Source organism: Rana temporaria, chromosome 4, assembly GCF_905171775.1.
Source record: "Rana temporaria chromosome 4, aRanTem1.1, whole genome shotgun sequence".
NCBI classification, from domain to species: domain Eukaryota; kingdom Metazoa; phylum Chordata; class Amphibia; order Anura; family Ranidae; genus Rana; species Rana temporaria.
The window spans coordinates 116,968,274-116,986,404 of record NC_053492.1 but is presented as its reverse complement, the minus strand read 5'-3'; the positions used below and the strand labels follow the sequence as shown (position 1 = coordinate 116,986,404).

The 18,131-nt window shown below is 44.4% G+C and overlaps 1 protein-coding gene across 2 annotated transcripts in view; it reads right to left on the bottom strand.

Moving 5' to 3' along the window:
- Positions 1 to 320: 320 nt before the first annotated feature.
- Positions 321 to 18,131, bottom strand: part of SEPTIN2 (septin 2) — a 66,254-nt gene continuing 48,443 nt past the window's right edge. For both annotated transcript variants that reach the window (XM_040348876.1, XM_040348877.1), the window contains exons 8-13: positions 17,882 to 17,983; positions 15,549 to 15,694; positions 6,767 to 6,853; positions 6,036 to 6,090; positions 4,128 to 4,210; positions 321 to 1,289 (exon numbers count right to left, since the gene is read on the bottom strand). In XM_040348876.1, coding sequence (XP_040204810.1) covers positions 4,130 to 4,210; positions 6,036 to 6,090; positions 6,767 to 6,853; positions 15,549 to 15,694; positions 17,882 to 17,983 — 471 coding nt within the window. In that variant the 3' untranslated portion in view covers positions 321 to 1,289; positions 4,128 to 4,129. The remainder of the gene's footprint in view (positions 1,290 to 4,127; positions 4,211 to 6,035; positions 6,091 to 6,766; positions 6,854 to 15,548; positions 15,695 to 17,881; positions 17,984 to 18,131) is intronic.

Below are 18,131 nucleotides of genomic sequence, written 5' to 3'. Positions count from 1 at the left end.
TGTACAGCCCCCTGATGGCATCTGTAAAAACGAGCATGCTGAAAAACCAGCAGCCGAGCCACACTCGAGTGCCGATTAGTGTGTTTTAGTGGGGTTCAGTGTACCAACATTGCTTGTGTTAGTACAACGATCTGTATGATTTTTCATTCAGCTTGTTGAACGGGGAAAAAAAAAAAAAAAAAAAAAAAAAAAAAAAAAAAAAACACACTTAGTGTGTAGCCTGCATACCAATTTTAAGTCAACAATGTCATCCTACAGATCTTAGGAGGTTTCTTTTCAGTAACTGCAGTACAATATGATGGTAAAAAAAAAAAAAAAAAAATGGTACAAAAGGCACTTTTAATTTAATTGTAAACATACAAATTTGCTTATTCAACTGCAGTAAATGAACAGATCAGTTTATCAGCTAGTACTGTTGTAAGAGAAAAGGATGTGGAAGGCATTTTTGGAATTGATTCTTGCAAAGATAAAAAATAAAATTTTGGAATGGTCCCGTTTCTTGCCCGCCTTGTCTTGAATGATGCCTGCCTCTGACAGCATAAAAAGCTTTTTCGAGGCTTTCCCCCCTCCCCCAACACATAAAAGCGATTCACTTAATGTAAACAGTTGTATTAATGCATGCTCAAGTAATTAAAACCTTAGTATGGTTGGTAGCTAGACATCCATACATGTAAGCAACCATTTGTGTTCACTAGGTAGGACTATGTGATTTAGGCTGCCCAAGCTAAAAGCTCAGGAAGAGCCTATTTTCACAGCAAGCAAAAGATTTTTCTTAAAAAACAACATAAAAAACAAAACAAAAAAAAACACACACAATTCAGGAATGCTGACATGTGCCTATTTGATTTAAATGAAGGGTGTATTTTAACAGGTCAACTTTTGCAGACTGGTCCACTAGTGACAACTGCTCATTAACAGGGGTACAATGACCCTTTGGGGGGGAAAAAAATGCACGTTAAGTAAAATTGAGGTTTCTACTTGTGATATTTTGAATGAAGTATTACATGCATTTCCATGTTTATATATCTGTGCCAATTTGTGTGTATGTTGTGTAACAGTAAGTAGACTATGGTGTAACAGAGCATAGTTTCTTAAAAGATTTACATATGAAAAAAAAAAAAAAAGTGTACTTCTATACAGCGTGTGCACGGCATAAATCTATGCCTCTGACAAGTCCAGCTTTGTGAAGCTAGCAAATCTAAAAGTGTCAGCATCTTAACATTACAACAGGCCAAAGAGAACAGATCGCTAACAGACTGCAGCTCGTGTTGTGAATTGTCAATCCAGGCCTGAAAGAAAAAATAAAAATAAACAGTGCATTAACACATAGTAAAACAGAGAAGCAGGATGTAAACAAGTCTATGCATTAAAATAAACCCGTCAGAGAAATACAGGGGCTGCCCTTGCTGAGAGTATTTGTGCAGCTGTTGTGCTGATCTAGTGACTTCTTTACCTTCTGAGAGTGGCCTGGCAGCAGTACGCAGATGAAGTCTTCATTTACACATACTCGTGCTGGGTCAATCAAAATATCGACACCGAAAAGCAAGCAGCTAGCATGTTCAATTACAGCAGCCTATGTGATTCTATCATGTTGGATCATTAAAAAAAAAAAAAAACACAAAAAAAGGAAGCACGGGCGTTGCTAGGTCTACAAAATATCTGGGGCCAGAGCCTATAGCAGTGAAGAAAGTCATATGCTTGGGCGGGCATACATATGTATAAAATATTTATATATGCGTGTGCGTATAATATATATATATATATATATATATATATATATATATATATATATATATATATATATATATATATATATATATATACATACATACACACACACACACACACACACACACACACACGTGAGTACACCTCCCCACATTTTTGTCATATTTTTTTTATATATTTTCATGCAAGAACACTGAAGAAATGACACTTTGCTACAATGTAAAGTAGTGAGTGTACAGCTTGTATAACAGTGTAAATTTTCGGTCCCCTCAAAACAACACACAGCCATTAATCTCTAAACTGCTGGCAACAAAAGTGAGTACACCCCTAAGTGAAAATGTCAAAATTGGGCCCAATTAGCCATTTTCCCTCCCCGGTGACTCGTTCGTGATACAAGGTCTCAGATTGGCATGGACCATAGGGCGAGTACATGGATTGAAAACTGGCTACAGAGGCAAGTTCAAAGGGTGGTGATAAATAAGGAGTAATCGGAATGGTCAGGGATGGGTAGTGGGGTCCCGCAGTGTGCTGTGCTGGGACCAATCCCATTCAAAATGTATTCATAAACGACCTGGAGGAGGGGATAAACAACTGAATCTCTGTATTTGCGGACGATACCAAGATAAGCAGGGCAATAACTTCTGTGCAGGATCTGGAACCTTGCAAGTAGATCTGAACAAATTAATGGGGTGGGCAACTGCATGGCAAATGAGGTTTAATGTAGAAAAATGTAAAAATGCATTTGGGTGGCAAAAATATGAATGCAATCCACTCACTAGGGGGGGGGGGGGGGGGGGGAGAACCTCTGGGGGAATCTAGGATGGGAAAGGACCTGGGTGTCCTAGCAGAGGACAGACTCGGCAATGGCATGCAATGCCAAGCTGCTGCAAGCAAAGCAAACAGAATATTGTCATGCATTAAAAAGGGGATTAACGACAGAGATAAAACGATAACGTCTGGCACCTGGAGTATGCTGTCCAGTTCTGGGCACCAGTCCTCAGGATGTGCTGGAACTGGGGAGAGTCCAAAAAAGGGCAACAAACTAATAAAGGGACTGAAGGACCTTAGTTATGAGGAAAGGTTATGAGCACTGAACTTGGGTTCTCTCTGGAGAGGAGATGCTCGAGAGGGGATTTGATTTCAATGTACAAATGCCGTAAATTGCCCAAAGCATCACACTGCCTCCACCAGCTTGCTTTCTTGCCATACTGCAACCTAGTACCATCTTTCCCAGGTAAGCGACATGCACACCCAGCCATCCACAGGATGTAAAATATGCAATTCATCAGACCAGGCCACCACCTTCCATTGCTCCATGGTCCAGTTCTGAAGCTCATGTGCCCATTGTAGGCGCTTTTGGCTGTGGACACCAGTCAGAATGAGCAGCTAGACTAGTCTGTAGCTACATAGCCTTCTACACAAACTGATTGCCCATTTTTTTCAGCTTTCAACACATCAACTTCAGGGGCAACATGTTTACTTGCTGCTTAATACATCCCATTCTCTCAGAAGATGCCACTGTAACAAGATAATCAATATTTACTTAACCTGTCAGTGGTCATAAAGGTATGGCTAATTGGTGCGTTTTCTATTTTAATGTCTCAGTTAGCCAGATAAAAACAGAATTATGGAAATGTATAAGACTTTTTTTTTGTGGTTGCCATGAGTGATCCAAGCAATCATGTTTTCTCTTAGGATCTACCGATCATAAGCAGTTGCGTTTAGCTAGCCTCAGGAGAGAGCCTATAAAAAAGCAGTACCAACATAACATCTCAACCGAAGAAAATTCTTAGAACCCAATTAAATACATTCTTAATATAAAAGGTGAAATAGATTGCAGATTAAGTGTCTATCAGAAGGACGTTTATGACCACTTGTCAGGCAAACCTCATGACTGCACTCATTATTGAGGTGCAAATGTGAACATAGGAACCAACAGCATACAACACAACACATTTTCTGTTAATATTATATTAACGGGAATAAAGGATTGATGGTGATCACAGATGTCAGTAGACCTCATGATTATTGGAGTATGAATGAATAACTATTTCTGTCCAAAGCAATCAGTGGCTCTCGTGTCTGTAGTGCAGTAAGGAAACATCTTGACATAGACAAGAACATTCCTTTTAGTCATGTTCCATCAGAAGGCCAAGACAACCTTTTATTAAATCTATAATTAAACAAGATTTGCTGCATAGGCAAGGTTATAGTTGAGGATGGAATAGGACAGGGTTCTTGAACACACAGCATATGTAATTGATGCTTGGAACAGACCTCCAGTAGAGGTACCGAGTTAGTCAATAGTTCTCTGACGACTGAATCGTTCAAATTTTTTTAAAAAGTAAAAAGAAAGAATTGCATGCATCCAAAATATACAGCAGAAAATGTATCCTTACCATTACACGTGTGCATCACCATCTTGTCTCTGAATCTGCATCTGAGCTTGCATTCTTGTAATCATTTCCTGCATACGACGAAGCTATAAGACAGAATAAAACAAAAGGTCATCAAAAATACTAGGGTTGTCCCGATACCGATACTAGTATCGGGACAGATACCGAGTATTTGCGGGAGTACTTGTACTCGCGCAAATACTCCGATGCCTAAATAGAATATTTTTTTTTTTTTTTCGAGTGCGGGTGGAGAGGGGGCGGAGAGCAGAGCAGTCCTCATATGGGGGAGAGGAGAGCCCGCCTCCTTCGTGTGATTGAAGCGTTGCGTATGGGACGTGCGTTGCCATAGTCACCGACTATGTTGGTGCATGGCTTCGCACCTCCCCGCCTTCCCGACGCTATGCCTCATGGATCCTGTAGTTTGGGCACCTGTTGGTCTGTGTGGGCTTGCACCGATTGGCCCGCTCGGCTCCCGGTGACGTCAGACAGCGGGCGTGATGTAGGACGCTGCTTTTGCGGTGTATACTGTGCTGAGAGCACAGAGCAGGGGGTTGCCAATGTGATGGTATACGGCAGTCTTTGCGGTGAGCATCACTGCCACATCCGAATGTACAGTGCATTTTTCTTTATATTCCAGCTGAAATTGCCTTGCCCTTCTATCTGTGCATCTAATATAGCATTTACCGATATACATTTCCCCACCTTGTCTTTACTCTGTTTAAACAATTTGCACAGATTAATTTACCAATATAAATCCTTATGATAATGAGACCCAGTGTCCACCTTGTCTCTAATATTATAGAGACTTATCTACAAAAGTTTATTTTTTTTTTTCGTTTTAGCTATTTAAAAGCCTAATGCCATTGATATTTCTGGGCAAGGGCTATACATGATGGCGCGGCGGGGGAACACAACAGCTATTCAAATGAAAATGACAGCGGTTGTGTTCCTCCAGAATTAAGGGACATGGCTGAATTTAGGGACATGGCTGCATTTGGGGACACAAGGCTTCATTTAAAAAAAAGGATCGGTATTCGGTATCGGCGAGTACATGCAAAAAAGTATCGGTACTTGTACTCGGTCCTAAAAAAGTGGTATCGGGACAACCCTAAAAAATACTATAGCTATGCATTTTCTTGTAGAAATGTAAAAACTGGTCACACTGGTTAAATTATTGCTGGGCATATGCAGCTTGACTTTTTTAAAGCAAAATTTAGTAGTGCTTGTGTCAGGGCATACTACAGGGCAGAGTTGTCAGAACACAATAGAACATCAGAATATTAGTACAGCAGCCATGACCTGAGCTGTCAGTTTTAGGTCAACCTGCCAAGTTGAACGGAAAAAAACGGAGTAGTGCGTACAAGGCTTAAAGTGAATGTAAACGCGATTCATGAAATTTGACCAAGCACATATATATATGTAGTGTTTACTCATCTCTGTCCAAAGCCCTGGGTCCCCTGTTTTTCTGCTGCTCGGGTCTGCTGTTATCAGCATAACTTCTGACAAGTTCACCGACACAGGAGATAAAACCAGCCTGAGATTTGTGTCGGAGTGGGCCCTTTAAATAGATTAGCAGAGATCTTGTCTATTCACAGCTCTGCACATTCCTTCCCTTGCCTATGTGGAGGGGCGGGGGTTGTGCCTTTCCTCCAATCAGCAGTCACACAAATGTATGCCAAGACTTCACTCCCAGTGCTGAACAGGAAGAAAAAATTGTAACACGATGTGCACTTTATGAAGAATTTAGCAAGCTTAAGACAGCAGATATACGTGTAAAACCTATGTAGGGAGATTTGGTTCATCCCTGTGTATTATCTGAAGCTGTTCACTTCACTGGGTCTATGTGAGGGTTTACATCCACTTTAAATTTAACAAGGTTACTAAGAATGCAATAATTTGAGAATTTCTCACCTCAGCTTCTTTTTCCAGCAGTATCTGGTCCTTGGACACCTCCACGTTCTCCATACTGATAAAAAAAAAAAAAATTTTTTTTAAAAAGGTAGAGCTCTAAATATTAACAACTTCTATATTCTATCTCAGGCGTCTCCAAACTTTCTGAACAAAGGGCCAGTTTATTGACCTTCAGACTTTAGGGGAGCCGGACCATAAAAGACCGGAGATAACATATTTAGAGGCATCAGTTTACATCAACACTTCACTTACACAATGTAGGATGGATTCACACACACACACACACACACACACACACACACACACACACACACACACACACCTCATTAAAAAATATGATTTTTTTCCAGCCATGCCAATTTTTCTTCAAGACAGACAGTTTTATACTGTATATTCAAAATGCAGCGTTTGTATGCCATTAGATCATACTTTCCCATGCAGCATGTATTACGCTTTAACTGACTGGCAATTGGGAATGTATGCCAATTTCCAGAAGGGTTTTGACAGCTTATAATCTAATACAAGTCTATGTGGCTGCTCCGTTTGTTCCATGTACAAATACTGTAGAAATACTTTTTTAAAGCTTACTTTGCAAATTAAACACTCCTAATATTGCCGTAAAGAAGGGTAACAGAAAATTATGGCCAGACACATTTAACAGGAAAAGAATCAGCATACCACATAGCCAATTTTTACACCCATTTGATATAATAAGTGTGCCAATACCGTACCTGCCACCACCTTTTTTGAGGCGCTCAGAGCGAAAGTTTTCATAATGCAAATCCTGAGTGACCTCTTGAAGATCCTGCATGTGTGTACTGAAAAAAAAAAAAATACATTGCACGTTAAAGCCAGAAAGTCACAAAAGGTTTTTATTCAGCAGAAGAGCTTTTTTCTTTAAATGACAGGCGTTTCAGACTTCGATCATCACTTTTTACTATATTTTCCATAATTCGTCCACAAATCTAAAATCACTTTGTCAGTCAGGTCATTGAAACAATGAGAGCCGGTTCACACTGGGGCGGCACGACTTCGGGGGGCGACTCGTCAAGGCATCCTGAAGGCGACTTGCAAAATGACTTCTGTATAGAAGTCAATGCAAGTCGCCCCCAAAGTCGAACAAGAACCTTTTTCTTGCGTCGCTCCTATTAGAACGGTTCTATTGAATAGAATGGGACGAGACTTGTCAGGCAGCTGAGTCGCCTGACGAGTCGCCCCAGTGTGAACCGGCTCGACACCTACCTCCTTTTTTTATAAAGGCATTATGCAGGATTTACCAATTGGTTTTTATAAATATTTAAGCCTGAAAAATGCCACAATACATCAGTAATTGGCAAAAGGTGCACACATTTAGCGCTATACTATAGAACAGAGAGGGAGCATAAATTTGGTCACAAAACGTATGCAACAAAAATATCTCGTTGCAAAGCTTCTAACTGAATCATTACAAAAAAAGGGATTTTTATTAACAGCTTACCTGTAAAATCCTTTTCTTGTAGTACATCACGGGACACAGAGCAGCATAGCCATTACATATGGGTTATATAGTGTACCTTCAGGTGATGGACACTGGCACTCTGACAGGAAGTTCCCTCCCTATATAACCCCCACCCATAGTGGGAGTACCTCAGTTTTGTAGCAAGCAATATGCATCCCAAAATTCCCCATAAGAGGGGTGGGAGCTCTGTGTCCCGTGATGTACTACAAGAAAAGGATTTTACAGGTAAGCTGTTAATAAAAATCCCTTTTTCTTTATCGTACATCACGGGACACAGAGCAGCATAGCCATTACATATGGGATGTCCCCAAGCAATGCTCCATGAGGGGAGGGAGACAACCAGAAAAAACCAAACAAGAGGTGCCACCGGACAAGAGGAGATTAAACTGCGGCCCGCAGTACCGCCTGCCCAAAGGCTGAATCAGCGTTCCTCCTAACGTCCATTTGATAAAATTTTGCAAATGTGTGGACAGATGACCAGGTTGCTGCCCTGCAGACCTGAGCCATAGGGACCTGGTGATACGCTGCCCAAGAGGCACTTATAGCTCTAGTGGAATGAGCCTTAACCGATAAGGGTGGACTCTTCCCCTTCAGGCCATAGGCCTGAATAATCGTCTGCCTAATCCACTTAGCAATAGTGGCCTTAGGCGCTGCCTGGCCCTTCTTGGGCCCTTCCGGCAGAATGAATAAGACGTCCGTCTTACGAATCTGGGCTGTAGCTTCCAAGTAAATCTTTACAGCTCTAACTACATCCAAGGAATGTAGTAACCTCTCTTCCTTAGAAGAAGGCTTTGGAAAAAATGATGGAAGAATCACATCTTGATTAAGGTGAAAATTTGATACCACCTTAGGCAGGAAGGACGGAAGCGGCCGCAAAACGACCCTGTCCTTATGCAATAATAAATAAGGTGCCTTACATGACAAGGCTGCCAACTCCGACACCCTTCTGGCGGATGCCATGGCCACCAGAAACACTAGTTTCCTAGTCAAAAGGACCAAAGGAATCACGGACAAGGGCTCAAAGGGCTGCCTTTGCAAGGCCGATAGAACCAAATTTAGATCCCAAGGATACAGGGGAGCTTTAATCGGGGGATTCACCCGAATAACACCTTGTAAAAAGGATTTCATTAAGGAATGGGCAGCCAACGATCTCTGGAAGAAGACCGACAAGGCAGACACCTGCCCCTTGATTGTGCCGACCGCCAAACCTTTTTCCACTCCCAACTGTAAAAACTCCAGGATTCTCCCAATAGTATATTTGCGGGGATCCCATTTCCTGGTTTCACACCAGGTAATATAGGCCTTCCACACCCTATAGTATATTAACCTGGAAACTGGTTTTCTTGCGTTTATAAGGGTAGAAACGACCTGCCCTGAAAGGCCTCTGTTTCTGAGAATCAGGGACTCAGCCGCCAGGCCGTTAAATTTAGGGCCTGTAAGGCAGGGTGGTAGAATGGCCCTTGTGAGAGGAGGTCCGGACGTAGAGGGAGGACCCAAGGCTCCTCTACGGTCATCCTTTTTATCAAGGAGTACCAAGGTCTTCGGGGCCACGCTGGGGCCACTAGAATCGCTGGCTTGCGTTCCCTTTGAATTCTGTGAAGAAGACGGGGTAGCATCCGTATTGGAGGGAAGGCATAGATTAGCGCAAACTGATGCCAAGGACACACCAAGGCATCTGTCCCGCAGGCCAATGGATCCCTCGTTCGAGAGACAAAGTTTGCTACTTTGGCATTGAATCTGGACGCCATAATGTCCACCTCCGGAGTACCCCACTTCCGGCAAATGACCTGGAACACTTCGGGATGGAGGGACCACTCCCCTGGGGACATCTGTTGGCGGCTGAGGAAGTCCGCTTGCCAATTGTCCACCCCGGGGATAAAGATAGCTGAGATGCAGGGGACATGGGCTTCTGCCCATGAAAAGATCCGATCTACCTCCCTTTGGGCTGCCTGACTCCTGGTGCCACCCTGGTGGTTTATATAAGCTACGGCAGTGGCATTGTCGGATTGTACCCTTACTGGGGAGCCCTGCAGAACCTCCGTCCAGCCCAAAAGAGCCAACCGAGCTGCTCGGATCTCTAAGACATTTATGGGTAGGGCTGATTCTGCCCTTGACCATTTCCCCTGTAGGGTTAAATCGTCTAGGACTGCACCCCAACCTGATAGGCTGGCGTCCGTGGTTACTATCCTCCATGAGGGGGGATTGAACGATCTTCCTTTCAGAAGATTTTTTGTGACTAGCCACCAACACAGGCTCTGCCTTACCGCATAGGGAAGGGAAATGGGAAGATCCAAGGCCTGGAGTCTTTTGTCCCAGGCCGCGAGAATTGCTCTCTGTAGCCTCCGAGAATGGATCTGGGCATAGGGCACTGCCTCGAAGGTGGCCACTAGCTTTCCCAACAGGCGCATGCAGAGGCGTATAGATGGCCTTGTGCTGCTTAGGACTATGTGGATTAACTCCCTTATCGAGTCCACTCTGGACTGGGGCAGGAAGATCCGTTGTTGTCTTGTATCTAAAATCAGACCTAGATACTCCAACCTTCTTGTGGGCTGTAAAGCCGATTTGTCCCGGTTTAGAACCCAACCCAGGGACTCTAGGCAGTTTACTGCTAGCAACACTGCCCGATTTAGACCGGCCGCTGAGTGGTCGACTACCAGAAGATCGTCTAGGTAGGCCATGATCAGAATGCCCTGTTCCCTTAGGATGGCTAATACGGGGGCCAGGATCTTCGTAAAAACCCGAGGGGCCGTGGCTAGTCCGAACGGAAGAGCCACGAACTGATAATGCCGATAGTTTAGGGCAAAACGCAGATACCTGTAATGGCCTGGGAAAATCGGAACGTGCAGGTATGCGTCCTTTATATCGATGGAGGCCAAGAACTCCTTTCCTTGGAGGGCGGCCACCACCGAACGAATGGACTCCATTCGAAAAGACCGGACTCTTAAAAAGCGGTTTAATAACTTTAGGTCCAGAATAGGCCTGACGTCGCCGTTTGGCTTCGGGACAACCAAGAGGTTTGAGTAAAACCCTTGTCCTTGCTCCCCTGCTGGTACTTCCATAATCACTCCTTGAGATAGGAGTCGCTCTAGGGCGGACAGAAGCGATGCCTGTCTCTGAGGGTCGCCTGGAAGTCTTGACATTTGAAAGTGAGGAGGGGGGAACTCCCGAAACTCCAGCTTGTACCCCTGAGTTACTGAGGACAGAACCCATTGGTCGGTAACTTGGGCCCCCCACAACTCCGAGAACAACCGGAGTCTTCCCCCCACTCGAGAGAGTGGGGGCGCCCCTTCACAAGGCTGCCTTAGGGGCAGCCTTAACCGGCTTACGGTTCCACGGTCTCTTGTTCCCTGCAGCTTGCCCCTGGGGCCTGTTTGCAGCTGCGCGTCCAGGAGGCCGTCGATACTGCCTAGAGAATGAGGGCCCTGGAACTGGAGAGGTTGGGCGCTTAAAAGAGGGACCTCGGAACCTTTTCTTAACCGGTAAAAGGGTGCTCTTACCACTAGAGATCTTTTGAATATATTTGTCAAGATCTTCTCCAAACAATCTCTCTCCTTGAAAGGAGAATCCTGTAAGGAGTTTTTTGCAGGGGGTTTCTGCAGACCAGTTCTTTAACCAAAGTAATCTTCTCATGTGGACCAAATACAGGGATAGGCGGGACGCCTGTTGGATTGAATCCTTGATAGCGTCTACCGCGAAACATAAGGCTCTAGGTAGATCGGCTAAGTCCTGAGCCTGTTGAGCCGGGAGGTCCTTTAGGGCCTGCTTGGCCTGTCCTAATATTGCTTCCCTTAATGCTGGGCTAAGAGAGTACCAAATACTAAGTACTCTGACTGCTACTTAGTACACCGGCTTTTCAGAGAAAATATGAGCTTAAACAGCTCTTTAGCAAGGTGTGTACAAAAAAACGGCCACTAGGTGTCACTGTGTCAGCATAACATAGGCAAACCTATCCTGCTCAGCTCAGCATCGCTGCTCCGTGTCCCTTCACAGCCTTCAGCAAACTGACAGGCTAAATAGAGTTTTTCCCTCTGATGTACAGAGGGGAGGGAACTCCCTGGGCGTCCCCCGCCCCTCCACGCAGCGTCGGTGCCTATAACAGTGTGCGCGCGCGCGCTCCCGACGCCGCTTTCAGGAAGCAGGAAGCAGAATCCATGTGGGGAGAGGAGCCCGGGAGCTGCTGGAGACACACAGACATCAGGAAGTAAGTAATTTAAACCTGACATGCTCCCTTTTACATTTCATGGAGCAAAACACCTTGTAGCAGCAGCAGCAGTCTATTAGCCCAGCCAGAGGAACAGTATACCTGGGTGTTTGAGCCATCCAGTCATGCAGACTTTGTGGTTTCTCTTTTAGCCCATGCACAGAGGCATAAAAAAGGCTTTTCCCCAGAGTCCCCTGTGGGGAGCCCACTGACAAACCAAGTTCCGTAGGCCCCCCGCTTACCTTTCCACGCCGCAGGGTATTGCTCATGCAAGAGGCCCAATCTTCCCCCTTCACCGTGGGTATGGTCATAGACCTTCAGGGACCGGGGTCCAAGTCAGGAACACCACACACCTGGACCTATACAGCACTACTGGCAGCAGGTATTCATAGGTTAAAAAACCCAGTCCTGGAACCCAGAGTCCAGCCCTCCAAGGAGAGGCATTATAGGCAAAACCCCATCCACGAATTGGGGCCCGGGTACCGTCCACTTTGGCTATGAAGCACCTTGGACGGATCCGGTCGGCTGGCCCTGGTCCCAAGGACAAACTGCAGGCACAACCTTCAACGTGCACCAACACCTAAGACACTGGCGAAAAAACTGAGGTACTCCCACTATGGGTGGGGGTTATATAGGGAGGGAACTTCCTGTCGGAGAGTGCCAGTGTCCATCACCTGAAGGTACACTATATAACCCATATGTAATGGCTATGCTGCTCTGTGTCCCGTGATGTACGATAAAGAAAAGTACCTATTATACCAAATGGCGTTTAAAAAAGTTTTTCAGTCATCCTATTACAGATATGCAGAAGGAAAGGTCAATATTAAAAATAGTTGTAAACTCTAACTGGATGACATCTAGTTTACTAAAGCGCTGTGTACCATCAACAATTGACATATTTAAACACTTTTAATCATTTTTTGCATCGGAGTGCTGAACTCATTCTGCCTCTTTGCAGCCACTTTCTGTTTACAAGCACATATGCTCAGGCATCAGCTGTATGACATTTCTCAAGGAGGACTTTCTGCTGATGAAAACAGTGGAACATGCAGGGCCAATCCGCCCTATAGGCTCACTATGCAAGCCGCTTAGGGCCCCGCAAAGCTGTGGAGGGCCCCCCAAATTACTAGAGGACCCGCCTGGTGAGAAGTAATTTTCGGGTCCCTCACCACGCTTCTCAACTCACTGGCTGCATGGGAGAAGAGGTAAGAAGTCAGCACCCTTGCTTCTCACTTTAATGTAAGATGTCATTTCCAACAGCAGAACACCCTCAACTTTAATGTGACATGTCATTTTATTTTGTGCTTAGGGCCCCAGGGAGGTCAGAATCGGCACTGGGAACATGCCTGTGTAAAACTATGTAGGCCTAGTTGCTTACAGGCTTTAGTGAAAGCGCATGTGCAGAGCAACAATAAGCATAACAATTGGGAAACAAACGCAAAGCCTTGTCACCCCATAACAGCAAGTGCCTAAGCATGTCTGGACAAATCATAGGTCAACTGTAAGAGGAAACACAGTGGCTAAGTGGTTTGTATTAATTGTTTGCGCTCTAGGGTCCCCGAGTTTGATGCTGCTAAAGTAACACCTTGTGAAATGTACATGTCCTTGAAGTATTTTAATTTTCCATATAACCTAAAATCCTACTGGCAAACTAATAGGTACCACCAAAAAATTACTCTTCTGTATTCGCAGATGCAACAGAGCGAAGGCTTTGTTACAACTTTAAAGGGGTGAACAAAGAGACAATCTTCTGTGGTGAAGACTTGGTAGATCAAGCTTAACTCCTTTTCACTAGGACAGAATGGAATGATCAATCCCAGGATAGATCATACCTCTGTACCATGTTGCTCGGTTGTCTGCAGATCCCCTGATATTCCAGGGTTTAGTTGTGGCTTTGTATAATGTGACACTCTGTATATCCTGCTGATAGACTCTGTCCCTTCCACAGCCACTTCCTGCAGCAGCTAGAGCGGGGGTCAACAACCAGTAGATCACAAACAAGTGACTGGTAGATTGCAGTCTGAGCTTGCTGACCTGCCACCCCAAAGTATCAAAACAGAGTGCAATGCAGAAGGACTACTTGTAAAGTTGCAGCTGTAGTAGAGAGCAAGAGCCGCATAAGCCGATGCCTCCTCTGTAGTGCTGGCTCCAGACGCATGCGGAGTGGCCCCATTTACTTGAATGGGTCGTGATTGGCAGGCGGTAGCATGCATCAAAGTCAACAAGTGGGTAAATTCATGCTGCAGCATGTGTACACCTTTGGCTACTGCCTCAGCAGCTAAAGGGGGTAGGGACTGGGGCAGTAAAACTGCAACTCAACAGCAGGGTTTTTACGTGTGAATGAGCCCTAAGAGTGCTGCTGCCGAATGCAACCAAGGGCTCATTTACAAGTGCTGCTGCTGCGCCTCTAAAAAGCGATCTGAGTGCATTTGACAGGTGGTGGAGGAGGAATGTTGCCTCTTTACCACTTGATTTAAACCCATGATTGCTGTGCAATGCACATGTTTGAGACACTGTAGTACAGCAATTACAGGTTTAAAACTGGTGTGAGGAAGTGACACTGCCCAGTTACCTTCTCCCCTATTGGAGGTAGAACTCCACCTCTTTAAGGTTGCCTACCCCTGAGCCAGAGCCTGTAACACTCCTCTTTGTAGTCTTTCAGGCTCTGCAAATGATGAAACTTCCTTCACACCTGATGGTGGATGGGATTAAAAACATCCTATTTTGCATTCAACCCCACCTAGTCACACCTACAGGAAGAGTTCAACCTTCCCAAGTCGCACCTCACAAATCTCAGCATTATTCAAGAAGGAAACCCCTTCATACAGCCTGTTCTAAAAAGCTAGCTGTGCTGCTGTTGGGCAGGATTGAATGGATCACAATTAGAATTCAGTCCCGCCCAGTTAAATATGCCGACCAGTGTGAACAGGGAAAGTCTCACCCCTCAGAACCAATTCCCAAGGCCCTGCTCTTTGTGAAGCGATTCATTTACATATCAAAGAAAACCCTTCATAATTATCTCCCATAGCCCTTGTGTTGTCTTGCAGTAGGCCATCATTCCTCGTCATGCTGCCACCCACATTAAGGCCCAGAAACACCCAGTTATCCTAGAACCCACCCACATCAACTCCTAGAATTAGTACAAGCAACTATCATAGCCCTGAAGCTACAGAGGCTCAAAGGATCATGGGGCATGTAGTATCAGGACTAGAAAATGAAGGAACAGGAAGTCAGAGAAAGTTGAAATTCAGCCAGGAGGAGATGTGACATCACAGACACAGAAACATGCTGTATACAGCTAAAAGTAGGAAAGTTACACACAAACTGACAATATAGTTGTGATTCATTTACATGCACAATGTATCCATTTTGGGGACGTAAAGCTGGAGAACTTCTTTAAGTCTTCAAACGATATTAGAAGAAGTCAGCAGTAGGGTTTCACTACAGTCCAGCAAAAATTGGATTTTTAACTATATTTTTCATTTAGCCTTGCGGGACAGTCTGCAAAGTCCCACAAGCAGCATCTTTGGGGCGGTGGGACAGATATATACACCGTAGCCCCACCGCCCTGCCCACTGAAATCAATGGGCAGTGCTGCTGAAGCGCCTGCAAAGCGATTTGGCAGCAGCGCTTTTAAATCCTTTGGGGTTAAAAGCACTCCGCTCCCACCCGTACAAAGCCAGTAAAGCAGCACTAAACCTAGCAGCGCTTTACCGATAATGCTTGGGCAGTCCAAGTGTGAAAGTAGACTTGGCCAATATTTATACACTCAAACAGAACACAGCAAGTGCGAAAATGACTCAGTTACACTTACATTAGCATTGTCCTTAGTTTAAGGAAGTCATTGTGTTCTGGGTTTTCCACTTCCACCACACCCCATGGATACAGGCGACCTCTGACCTTTTTACCTTTTGCCTCAATAAGTTGGTTAGAGCCAACAACAGAGAAGGGAATACTGGCCTACAAAGAATAAAACAAAGTACAACGTCATTACCAAGAGTCCTAGATCACAACAGCATTTGAGAGGCCTAAAATAGGGTAGCTCTTTAACAATGCTCCTGATGGCTGCTACTTTGGATCTGTTATATATTGGTAAATAAAACTTCCACTATCAAGCATCAACTAACATCATTCACCATAAGCTAAGGGAGGAGATAAATGAAATATACACAACTGACTGTGTATGTCACACAGTTCACTACTTCTAAAGTGATAAGACTGTCTCGTGGCAGTGGGGAAAGTATTCAGTGTATCCAAGTTGCGACAACAGAGCTTCTTCATTACTCCTGACAGCTGAACACCATGGTGAAAGAAAAAAAAAAAAAAAAAAAAACAGGTTTAAAGCAGAGCTCCACTCAAAACTGGAACCTCTGCTTAACTGCCTCCTCCTTCCACATTTGGCACCTTTCGGGGGGGGGGGGGGGGGGGGGGGGGGGGGGGGGGGGGGGGGGGATTCACGCAAGCGCAGTAGGGAACCGGCTGTGAAGTTGATAGTCTTCACTGCCGGTTTCCCTTAGCATGAATGGTGGCAGCAGCACCCGAAAGCCAGTCTGAAAATCAGCTGGGGTGCCAACATTGTCGGAACTCTTAACAGGTAAATGCCCCAATAGTAAACAAGTCAGCATTACAGCATTTATAGCGGCTGACCTTATTTTTTTCACGGGGAAACTGAATTGTATTACGCGTGACAGTTACCAGCAACAATCATGATTTAAATCATTAAGCATAAACCTGATGAATTGAGAAACCGTTTAAATTATTTTGAATTTACTGTCAGACTAGTGAGCATGGCTTAGGAAGGAGAAACGGTCTGGTAGTTCAAGAGGCAAAGCCAGCAGGTACAGCTGAAAGATTCCATGCTGAACTTTATCCATAACAGCCTCCAGCTGTTGGCTATTCTTCTTGCTGGAGGCTGCCATTTTGCTGAAGCCCAGAGCCCCTGATCAGCCTTAAAATCTTTAGGCCGTCAGCAGATCGGTCTCTAAATTTTCAGTACAGTGCTGTAAAATAGAGAGCAACTGAGCATGTGCAGGGCAAGAGACCGTGTATTACTGGATTTTAAACAGCATAGGCACTTATATTTCAATGTTTTCCTAACCCGGCTAAAGACCTTTCTCACTGAGGTAATTTTCAGGTGTTTTGGGGCTAAAAATAGCACCTCTCATGCCCCCCCAGTGTGAAAGCCCGAGTTCAAGTCCTGCAAGCAGCATCTTTGGAGAAGTGAAGGAGTGCTATATACACTGCCCCTGCCCATTGGAATGAATAGGCAGCGCTTCGGAAGTGCCTGTAAAACGACGCAACACGGGTGGTTTTAACCCTTTCTTCGCCTGCTAGCAGGGGTTAAAAGCGCCCTGCTATCGGCCGAAAAGCGCAGCTAAAACTAGGTGCTTTACCACCAACTAATCCTCCGCCCCAGTGTGAAAGAGGTCAAAGTGATCTCACAGGAATTACATTTTCGGACTAAAGTTACTAGTTAAAAATTCTACATTACCCCACTACAAGGGCTACGTTATTAATGCAATGCATGTGACCGTGATATATGATCAGCTAAAGTTTGAGAAACATACTGTTTGACTGACTGATTATAAAACAGAAGTCAGAACCAATAAAAAAACTCAAAAGTAAGGAGGGAGAAAATAAATGAGAAGCTTCTTAACTGGATTTTTACATTTGCAAAGTGTCAAACTTAAACCAAAACCCTAATCAGAACTTTATTTTTAGTATTAAACAGAGAAAGGCTAGAACCGCTCTAGTTTTTACTGCTTTTGTGCCTCACTACCTGTGCAGCAGGAAACACTGGGATCCCTATTTTATGTGGACAGGAAAATAGTACATTTATCTTACAGAACAGGAAAAAAAAAAACTTCTTTCTATAAAAAAAAAAAAAATTGATCTTTTTTTTAATAATTCCTGCCCTAGCAACACTTGCATTCTCATTCCTTTCCTGCTTATACCAGGATAGAAGGTCAGGGTATATGAAAAGGCAGACTGCAATGAAATCTTGACAGAAGCTCCGACTATTACTTACTCTTACAGAAAAAAAATAAAGGGGGTTGGGTTTTTAAGCATTTGCTGACCTAAGCCTTATATTACTCCAACTAGTAGTGCGTGTCTATGAATACAGAAGCCAAGAAAGTTGCTATACACCTTTAAAAGCCTTGTCTGCTCCTTGAAGTCTTCATCTTCATCAGACTCTGCATCTGGAAGGTGATAAATCTTAATTCCACGTTCCTCAATCTCATCCAGAATCTACAAATACAGGAGAGGTATGGCAACATTGCTGGTTACATAGAATGCAACATCGCATCACTAGCATTCAACAGCAACGGTCAAGTAAACTAATTGCTACTCACAATTGTGTACTTATGGAGGTAAGGAAGTGAAGGGGTGGAGACAT